Genomic DNA, 11,499 nt, shown 5'->3' with positions numbered 1-11,499 from the left:
TAGAAATATAAAAAGGGCATTTATCAGAGAAGACAAGGAGCGCTACCGGTGAGTGGCAAGGGCCTTTTGGTCCCAATTACCCCGATCCACAACTTGTTTATGGCGGCGGGAAAATTGCAACTAAATATCTCCCTTCTTTTCTTTTCTTCTTCCTCTTTTTCCCCCTCCCCTTTAACTCCTCTTTTCCCTTTTTCTTCCCCTTTCCTCCTTTCTCTCTTATTTTGTTGATGGGGGGAGGGGGGGGGGGCCTTTCGGCTCCCCCGACCTCCTTCTTCCCCCTTTTTCTTTTCTTCTTCTTCTTCTTTCTTTCCCTCTTCCTCTCATCTTTCCCTTAATCCCCCCTTCCCTCTCTCTCTCTCTCTCTCTCTCTCTCTCTCTCTCTCTCTTTTTGCGCCGGGGGGGGGGGGGGGGGAGACCCGCTCGCCCCCCCCCATGGATCCGTGCCTGCCTACAACAGAATTAATCAGAAGGGAAAATATGCACTGCTTTAGAAACTGTAGAATGAGGCCTCATTAAGAGGAAAAGGGGTGGGATGCACTCATGAGAAAGGGGCACTAATCAGAAGGGGGGAAATGGGGTCTTATTAGCAAGGAAAATAAGAAACTTCTATACTTATCATAAGTAAAATATTATCTTTTAGCCTTGAAAAAAAAAGTGTGTAGGAGCAATATGTACCCCAGTGCTCTACTCCCCCCCCCCCCCCCGATCACCCTTTTCTCGAAATCTCCGACTAGACTAGGTACAAACTAGTCGACCACCGGACACACGAGGGCGCTTTACGGATACAAAAAATTACCTCTGCTCTGGAAATTTCTTCGTTTGCAATCAAGCTGCATCATCATCACACTAAATTTGATATCCGAGCCCGAGACTGAATGTGTGGACATTTTTGAAATTGATACAAATACAAGATCAACAACCGTCTCCGTGCGACCAGACTGTGATACTATTGGTAAGCTAAGATCACTCTCATAAAGACTTTTGAGCATGTTGGTTCCCCCAGTTATCTATAGTGTGGTCCCATATACCAAAATGTATGTAGGCTATTTCTTAAGACTCTTGATAGATGATCGACATGGTTGATGCAATCATTCAATGACTGTGTCCAAACTTGGCGTTTATTTTAGGTATTTAGAAATGTGATGTTTGATTAATAATTTCTTGTATAAACTCTACTACATGCTACTGACATACGCATCCTCTAAAATAAGGACGTTTCATAGTCTATTTCTGATCCGCGCATGCGGTAGGGTGTCTGATCGCGCACCCGATGTTGTGTGCTAAAATACTTCCATAGAGATTGCACGCATCCCTATGCAGTCTACGTGCATTGCGCGACCATGAAAATTGGTCAATGATTTTATGAAAAAAATTGAAATTCAAACCTTTGGGGCTTGTGATCCTGAAGGTAAAACTCAATAAATGAGGTGTCATATGAAAGAGCAGGTTTTTCTCCATATTCCCCAAAGGGGCGCACCCCCGAAATTCTAAAAATATCTTGGTCAAAACAGCGATTTAAATGTTGTTTGCATCCTAGCTCCAAAATTTGCCACTTTCCTGAGCTGCGCCCCCCGGGCTTATGTCCGGCTAGACGTAAGGAAAATATGTATGCACTTATTTTTTCGCTAGCCCCAAGAGATCACTCGCCCCAACAGTTTAAAAATACCCTTCCCACATTTTTGGAATCAGCTAATTAGGGAGGCGTGAGCTCCGCTCAGTCCAAACCATGGTTACATCGCGTAACATGTGCGCTTATAGTGAATGAAAGTATGGATGGCCGTTCCCACCATAAACCCCGGAAGTGAATACACGTTATAGTCAATGGCAATATCGCGGAGATGTCTCCGCGATATTGCCATTGACTATAACGTGCATTCACTTCCGGGTTTTTTGTGCGACGAACGCTAACCATACTAGTCAATGGCACGTGTCGCGGAGACAGCGTAGCTCAAGCTTGCAAGTCACGCATTGGCTTAGCAGCATGCGTACGATATGCATACGCTTGCATATCGCGCGATACAGCTGTTTGGCTAAATTTAGCAAAACAACATCACTCTGCGTGGACGTCTTTTTCGTCGATTTTGACCAAAATGATATGAATATACCAGCATTTTGGAGGGGCTGTATCTTTTGATTGAAACATCGGTGAAGCTTCAAATTTGAAATGTATTATTCTGATTACACTTTTTATTCAAATATCAAACAAAAATGGTGAAAAACGATCCCAAATTGAAAATTGAAAAATCGTTCAGACACCCTACATGCGGATCAGAAATAACCGGAGAAACCGATGAACACGTCCCACTGGAAACTGGAGCCCTGCACGGGATGAGCGCGTCTTTGCCTTGGTGCGGGCCTTTCCACTCTTTCCTCTGCCAGACATGCGCGTTGGCGATGCAAAAAAAAAAGGATTCTGCAAAGATTTTCTTGATGCATTTTACATGGACTTTGTACAGAGGAAGACGGACAATAAGCAGACGTTAAAATGGGGTTATTTTCTTATGCGGAACTCTTTTGTTTTTTTGCATTGCCAGCGGCAGCGCGCAGTTCGGTAACCCGAAACCATCAGATGATGCAGATCGCCAATGAAAAAAAAAGTCAGCACAAATTTGGATGATCCTTATTTTCAAGGACGCAACTTGTCAGCGTTTACAAGGATATCCTCGTTTATGCATTCTTGGACCATGCAGCGCCCCTACTGATATTGATGATATGATATGGAGATTGGAATTAGAATAGAAATAAAGGAAAATTTGTCCCCTCCCCCAATTAAGACCAAGAATACCAAGCTTCTTCTCCTTCAGTAATTCTACAGATTCTGCCCAAAGTAGAAAACAAGCCTGGAAAGAGATTAATCTAGTTACACACGTCTAATTCTTATGTTGTTGTTGTTGTTGTTTAGGTTTAAAAGCATTTATCATTCATGAGTGAATATTTACGCCTCTTCTGTTAGAATTTTTTTTCCTTTCAAATTAGATTTACTTTTTTAAATATATAGATTTGAATGAATAGGATTCTTAGAATTTAAACTTTTTGTTTGATGTTGAAGAGGTCAGTGGCTGGCGAGCAAAAGGCCTCTCAGCTATATTTGGACTTGCAAGGACCAACCTAGACACGGTACGTTGTGACAAGCACATTGATGTTTCATGGGCAGGAGCTCACGTTGCATTGCATTTCTAATTCAAACATTGTTGGGAATTGTTCATATTTGACAAACTTCCTTCATTTCTACTCCCTAGGCCCAAGAACCAGTGCTCAGAATGGAGACAGGACTAGGAACAGGTCTAGGCTATGGGATCAGGAAGTCTATTGTTCACCCAGGAAAGGGCAATCTTCCGCTCTATCCTGATGGTACTAAGGTGAGTCAGGTTTAACTTTGATCTTTCATCTGCCACATGGATGTTACAACAATGTTAAGCATATTTTGAGTATGGGAAATATAAAGTCTCATGTCTCATAAAGTCCCTTACTGGCACCAATGTCCTTTGACAAGACATTAATCTACAATGTGCCACTCTCCACCCAGGTGTTAGATTGAGACCTATTAGGATGCGAAAGTCCTTGTAGTTTGCTTAGCATTGTGAGCGTCTGTGAAAATGGTGCCAAGCAGGAATGCTCCCTAGGGAGTGGAGAATGTGCATTCATTGTGTGGGGGTAAGCCAGAATTTGAGGACCTGGGTGATAAAAATCTGTGAAGTGCTTGTAGACATTGCTGATGTATCATGCACCATATAAACCAGTTAAAGCAATCCCCCAGTATAGGTCAAAACAGCTGTGAATTTATCCTTATCATTCACAGTGGTCATCATTGTCATTTATTTGAATTATTATTCTTGTTGTTATAATTATGATTATAACAATTATTATTATTTTGTTGTTACTTTTGTGATTATAATTGCTGTCGCTGTTGTTGTTAGTAGTAGTTAGTAGTATCATCATCATCATTGTCATAGTTTGATTATTTTTTTTATTGTTATTATTTTATTATGACTATTATTATTATGTATAATATAATTATTTACTATAATTATTATTGTTATTATTACATTAATCATTACAATTATTGTGATTCTTGTGTGATACATTATTATTCATCTCCCACCTAGGTAACCTTTCATTACAAGTGCAGCAGGTGTGACGAGGACCAGACGGTGATAGAAGACACAAAGAAGGTGAAGAAACCCATGGAGCTCCTGACTGGCAAATCATTTAAGTTTGAACTGTGGGAGAATGCACTAAAGACCATGCGGCCAGAGGAGGTGTCCGACTTTGTATGCGAACCTCAGGTACAGTTTGAGAGAAATTCATCTTTCTGGCCCATATTCTACCCGCTTTGCCAATGGGAAATTTCTCACAACATTTAGTGATCTGAATAATAATTCTTATTCTTTGCCTGATTTTTCTTAAATTTGCACAAATATGTTTCTATATTTCCTGCTTCTACTTATGCCAACTTTCTATGAAAAGTTGATTTCCTGTGCTGGTAATTCTTTACGAGAAAGTGACATTAAACTTGTGTTATGATTTGTAGTAATGATAAGAACCACTTGAACAAAAATGTCAGATCCCTGTCTTTCAAGAAACATGAAGGATATAGCTCCCTGTTATTACCCCCAAGACTAAGTTATACATCAAGTGCATACATCTACAGACTTGTATGTACATGATCTGGTAAATAGTTATTATTCATAGAATAAACGTACCTTCAGGAACAGGGATATATTAAATTTGCTCCCTTATTACCATTGTTTTTACCGATAGTTCTTAGATAAGTGAGCAGTGTTAAAATCTTTCCTGAGCCCTGTAATACAAGGCCAAGCAATTTATTGTATAATTACTTTTTATGATTAACTACATTGATCACTACGTGCAATCAAATCTAAAAATCTAATCGGTGCCTGTTTGATCCCCCATGATCCCCTTTTTCTTATGTTAATTGAGAGCTGATTTGATGAGTTAACCACCTGTCAGTGACCTTGCAGGGAGGTCTAATCCCCTGGCCAAACTAGTACAGATGGGCTTTAAGTTAATGGTTCTTGTGTGTTATTTGTTCAGCACCTTGCGTCATACCCACCGGTCGAGGCCAAGCTGCGCGCTTTCCGCCACGGTAAGAAGATTGAGGAGGAGAAGCACTGCTGCGGCATGGCCCAGGTCCACCAATCCGGTCTAGGCTACGATGACCTGGACTCTCTCATGAATGGCCCAGTCCCGCTCCGGTTCACCATGGAGGTGGTCAGCGTGGAGGAGCCGGGTCAGCATCGGCTGGAAGCCTGGGCGATGAACGATGAGCAGAAGAAAGCCGTCCTACCCCAGCTCCGAGAGGAAGGCAAGTATCGAAGGGAAATCCACCTTAGTATTAAGTTTTTTTTAAATAGAAACGGACAGATGAGAAAGAGGTCTGTGAAAGTTTTTAGCAACATCCAGTTGAGAATAAGAAAGTTTTAATTTTCTACTTCTGTTAAAATCATCTGAACCAGGGTGGACTTCTCAATCAAAATTTTCCCATCACTTAATACTGATCTTGACTTTTTTCCCCAGAAAGTAACAGTTTAGTCATTAATGTTAGATATCACAGATTGTAACTTTGCTAAGTGCATACATTTAGTAATAAATAATTTGATGTTTGAGGTAATTGGTAATAGTTTTGTTAATGTTGTTCACATTATTATTATCATTATTATTATTATCAATTATTATTAGTAGTAGTGGTAGTGGTAATACATTAGAAGTAATAGTAATAGTAGTAGTAGTAGCCGTAGTAGTAGTTGTAGTAGTAGCCGTAGTAGTAGTAGTAGTAGTAGTAGTAGTAGTAGTAGTAGCCGTAGTAGCCGTAGTAGTAGTAATAATAATAGTAATAGTAGACTTAGTAGTAGTAGTATCATCATCATACTAGTTGTCATCATTATTATCATCATCATCATAATTCTTATCATTATTATCATTATCCTCATCCTTTTTTTCATTACAGGGATGCCAGTTTTCAGGCAACAGCCTGAATTCAGGCCCTGGCGATTTATTTTCAGGCCATAGTTAAGGCTTTTTTGTGTACAAAATAGCTCTTTTTAAGTGACTTTCAGGCCCTCTGATCAATTGTAACTGGCATCCTTGTCATTATTATCATCATTAACTATTACTATTACTATTATGAAAATTATTACAGGCAACCGCCTCTACAAGAAGGGCGACTATGAGAAGGCGGCAGAGAAGTACGCCGAGGCCCTGGGCTGTCTAGAGAACCTGCTGCTGCATGAGAAACCAAACAGTTCAGAGTGGTTGGATCTGGACGGCGATAAGATTCCATTCTTACTCAACTTTGCTCAGTGTAAGCTTCATATGAAGGAGTACTACCAGGTCATCGAGCACACAACAACCGTTCTGGAGAAGGAAGATGGTGAGATTTAAAGTGACTCGGTAACATTGCCTCAAAATCCTGGATTTTGCTCATGCTGCAATGATAATGATAAACCTTTAGGTCAGTCAGGAATCCCATGACTTTTACAAGCCGATCGCCTCTCTAATTATCACGATATTTATGATTGGAAATCGAAATTTCATTTTTTTGTTTTCTAACAGTTTTTTAACACTACAGTCTACTGGGAAAAATGAGTATGATAAAACCGGTCACTCAAAGATTTATACTTTTTGATGCACTTCAAGATCGCTTTGAAGCGCAATTTTTTTTGGACTTCAATATTACACCATATTACAGACACTGATAACACGTAGGGCCATGCATCTCAGATTTAACATTGTTAAACGATGCCTTTAACAGCATTTTTAGTATCCTTTTATTGCTAGAATAACTTGTCTGCTTCAGGGTAAAGATGTGTCGTGTATTTTTTGATGGTTCCATTTTTGAATATCCTTTCATCGGTAGAATAACACTTCCTGCATCTTTGGATTAGAATTACGTTGGTCATTGTTTATGGTTTCATTTTGTAATATCTTTCATTAGTTGAATAGCTCTTCCTACTTCTATTGGTGGGGATGCCGTTAATCCACTTTTTTGGATGATGGCACAGAAATCATGGTGTGCAAGTGTGTCAAAAACAGCATCTTCCACCAGCTAATATGGTCAATAGGTGGAGAAACAACAAACAATATTTGATGAATTTCTTTATTGAATCTTGCTCATCATATAGTTTTATGGACATTTCTAAGGGCATATGACCAGGTTTTGCATATTGCCAGATATTATGGATATGACTATCTAGATTTTAAAAAATCTGGAAGGAGCCATTCGACATAAGCATTCCAAATAAGTCCAGGGGGTAGTTTCACAAAGGCTAAGATTGACTTTAGTTGGACTTAACTGTGGCAGGCTGTTCATGCAACTGTTTGCACTCGCCATTTACTAGCATTGGTCTCTCAAGGGACGTACAAGTCAGTGTCACAAATCTTCAGAAATTACATTTTTTGATATTAAATTATTGAAGGAAAAAATATCTAAAGATCATAATGGTGAGAGCAAACAGTGGCATGAACAGCCTGCCATAGTCCAACTTAAAGTCGATCTTAGTCTTTGTGAAACACCCCCATATCTGCAATCTACTTTTGCAAACAAAAGTACGTTTGCAAGGGTCAAGTTTTTTCTCACTCACACCACAGAAATAATTGTCTATAGTATGTAAGTTTAGTATTCATTTTCTTGAAAGGTTTTCAATTTTTGTTGGTGATCTAGTATTTATTAGATTGTTCTTTTTTTCCTTTTTAAACCAACTTTCTATGAAGGTTTCATCCCCTTTTGATATTCATGTTCACTTTAAAATGCAGATAACGTGAAGGCACTCTACCGGAGAGCGAAGGCCCATGCTGCATGCTGGAACTTCCGAGAGGCTCGGCAAGACTTTGCTGAGGCCATGAAGTTGGACTCCAAGCTCACCGGAGCGATACGCAAGGAGCTGGCTGTCATTGAAGAAGCGGAGAAAGCGAAGGACGCGGAAGACAAGACTAAGATGCAGGGACTCTTCGCCAAATGAGGACGGAACTGAGGTGACGAATAAGCCTTATCATTGGACGTTATTGTTGTTTAACTCTTTACCACCTGTAAGTCGACTGATGGAACAAACACTTGACTGCCACATTCGACATTTGTCACACAGGCAGTGTACCTGTACACATATACCATACCTTGGAAGAGGGCTTAAACTTATACAAGAATCATTTGCCCCTGTGCAACCACGAAGGTGAATCACATTCTATTTGTAAGGCCCTGTGCAGCTGTTTAAGAACACAGAGAGTTGACTAAATTCATTGCAGTCGACTTCAACTCTCCTGGATGCCCCGAATTTCCTGAGTTGTGTGGCAATGTGGCAGTCTTAGTTTCAATTCAGAGCGAATAAGGAGTTAGAGTTCTATCCTGCTGTAACATTCTACAACAAGTTCTCATAGCGATCAACTTCAATAGTGAAATACAACAAGTTAGGTTTCCATGCTGAACATACTATATGGTGCCCTGCAGTGTTCTATAAAGGTTCCCTTACACAACCCAGCCCATTTTGTAAGGGAACCTTTTTAGAACACTGACTATCTGGCTGCTCGTGAATTCTTCACCATCATGAATTGTACCAAAAATGCTGGTATGTGACTGGGCCTTAAATGAAAACGATAGGAAAGAAAGTGAGAATGCACAAGCAAAAATCTGCTTTCTTTAAAAAAAAATCTTTAGTGACTGTACAGGATTTGCCAGTTATATGTTGGGCTATCCTGTTTCTGTTATGTGGCTACACTTTAAACACAATGTTCTCATCTATAGTGTTAGGTGCTGCCTCCTTATTATCGTTTTATTACAGGTTTTTCATCAGATTTCTGAGATTCTGAGAAATCATTTTTGATACTGACTCCTGAGAAAAATAAATGTGTACAAATTTAGCTACATGTATCGAGAAATCAATCATGTTTTCCCCAAGGATATTAGCGTGCTGACTAGGTTTCAAAACCTGGGAGTTTGTGATTTCAAGATCACTGCTCAAACCAGGTAGAATTTGAGCCTCTGCTTTTCATTTAGAATTGTTCAAAATGCTGTATGTGAGTATTGTTTGTACTTTTTAGTATTATAATGTTCATGCTGATGGAGAAAAATCTAGCAAAGTCTTGCCATAGTATAATACAACTGAGTTACACAACTGAGTTGTGATTTAAATATTGTTTATGACAGCTGTGTTCAAATGATGTCTTCATTCATGACCTGTGAATTACACATTGTATCATCCCACTCTCATATTTCATTTCTTGGACAAACATCTTTTACATGTACAAACTGGAGAAGTACAACTGGTACAACCTCAAACAGATATGGCTGAATTGAAGGACTATTTCTCTTTTCTTTTTGAGTGTGCACTAAAATAGTCAGGGAACATGCATATAGTTATATTAGGATATGATGTAGGATTAAGTCAAGAAGTGCCAAATTCATGAATTCTTTTCACATTGACTGGTATTGAGTGCATTTGGAGATTCCGAAGAGATGTTACTTCCATTTTTTTCTAGCGGAAAATTGATAAGATTTGTGTTGGTCAATGTACTATGATTTTTTTTCTTCACAATATTTAGGATGTTGCTCATCATCATGACAAATGACACAACTATAAAAAATCAAAACAAATGTAAAGCGCATAGAGAATTCTACAAATCATTTTGAACTCTTTAATAACTTTCCATTATTATTATTATTATTATTATTATTTATGATTGTTAATATTATCATCATCATCATCACCATTATCATCATTATCATTACTGTTGTTGTTGTGTTGTTATTATGATTAATATCTATCAAAAGTAAGAGCTACGTCTTTAGCCTGTATCAGGCAGGTACCTCGAAGTGCATGAGTCATTGAGCATGTCACAGCTCAGTAGAAGTTGCTGATACACCATGCACCATCTTTCCATTTCATATTATGGGGGAATAGTGGTGTTAGTAGCCTAAAAACTAATAGACCAACACATATCTGTTGTATATCTATGACCCCTTCATCTACTCATTCGGACCACAAATCATTATTTTTCCAATCATGTGCAACTCAGAAGCATTTATCTTTATTTGTCAGGTTTCTACATTTTAAAGTAATGTCCACCTCACCAATTTCAAATCATTTTCACAGAAGAAAAAAAGGGGGAAAATTTGACAAATCACAATGAATAGTAGAATGAAAGTAGAGCATGTGGAGGGATTTTATGAAAAGCATGAAAGGGCTTGCTTAAGAAGTTTTAAACTTAAATGCCTTTTTGCCACTTGAACCTAGTGATTATGTAGTATTGAGTAGCAGTTTACAGAACAGTCCTACAGGTTTATGGAATTTGTTCTGAAGCCTAACTTGAGTTTCTTGCACATTATTAGTGACAAAAGTTATCTCTGGCTTGCAAATGGACAGTAGTATACGAATAATACACAGCAGTGAGGGCGTAAGTAAGAATTACCCACACAAGGTACCTTTGGAATAGTCTTACACGCCCAAGGTGATAGACGAGCGTGTTTGGACTGTGCCGAAAGTACCGAGTGTGTTAATTTTATTGATGCCCGAACAAAATGATGTGTATATTTTGTTGAAATAAGATGTTGTTTTATTTTTTTTTAATAAAATGATGTTTTAAAACCTGATTTTACTAATGACCGGTCATTAGCAATATATTAGCAATATACTACTGTATATTCCTACATGTAGGTGCTAGAATGTAAACCCCTCAATTTTTTTTTTGAAACTCAAGTTTTATTGATTATATCTCTCATGTCATGGAATAATTATCGCTTTGCTTTATTGTATCATTTGAAAGCATGTTTATTCCTCTTCAAAATGATACCATATTTGTTATGATTTTGCGGCCATGGAATGGTCGAAATTGAAACAGCAGCCCTTCACTCTTGAAAGAAGGAAGAATGCGCAGCCGAACAAGAGCAGTGCCTTTTGCAACTTTATACTACTAAACATAACAGTGATTATGCCATGTCACAAGAGATCATATCAATCAAACTTGTGTTTCCAAATTTTTTTGAGGAGTTTAGAAAGAAAAACAAAACCATATAAACATGTATGTGTGCTATGTTTGTTCTTAAGTTTGCTTGAATGTATATAAATGACATGCAATATAATAATTATCATTCATTGTGAGAATGAATGAGGTATTCCACTTGTGAAATAGGCATGTAATTTTTCTGTGCTATTTGTCATACTCGGATTTTATGTATACTTTCTGTTATTTCTCAATGTTGTGAAATACGCCATATTCCCTGTGCTGGGATCTTTTTATAATGAATTGTAAAAATGTAAATTAGATGTACATCAGATGTATGTTTAGCCAAAGGTCTGATACAATAAAAAAAAAAAAGCTTAAATGATAAATGATTGTCTGACAATCCATTTTCTTTGTGGGATTTTCATAGGACTAGCAGAAGATCAACTAAAGCATTTGTGCATAAAGTAGATTGCAAGAAAGGTTTACAAGTCAACCCACATAGTTTAATTCTAGAGAGTTCTCTGTACAAATGACATAGATGAAAGA

The 11,499-nt window shown here is 38.2% G+C and overlaps 1 protein-coding gene across 1 annotated transcript; it reads left to right on the top strand.

The window, feature by feature from the left end:
• Window positions 1-792: 792 nt before the first annotated feature.
• On the top strand, window positions 793-9,584 carry LOC583977 (AH receptor-interacting protein). The gene is made up of 6 exons (XM_030991674.1): window positions 793-952; window positions 3,240-3,359; window positions 4,107-4,286; window positions 5,056-5,326; window positions 6,161-6,391; window positions 7,774-9,584. Exons 2-6 carry the CDS (start codon window positions 3,261-3,263, stop codon window positions 7,977-7,979), a joined length of 987 nt encoding a protein of 328 aa, XP_030847534.1. The 5' UTR covers window positions 793-952; window positions 3,240-3,260; the 3' UTR covers window positions 7,980-9,584.
• Window positions 9,585-11,499: the final 1,915 nt, after the last annotated feature.

Source organism: Strongylocentrotus purpuratus, unplaced genomic scaffold (genome assembly GCF_000002235.5).
Source record: "Strongylocentrotus purpuratus isolate Spur 01 unplaced genomic scaffold, Spur_5.0 spur5_scaffold_2, whole genome shotgun sequence".
In the NCBI taxonomy this organism is placed as follows: Eukaryota; Metazoa; Echinodermata; class Echinoidea; order Camarodonta; family Strongylocentrotidae; genus Strongylocentrotus; species Strongylocentrotus purpuratus.
This window is presented reverse-complemented; position numbering and strand designations above follow the sequence as displayed.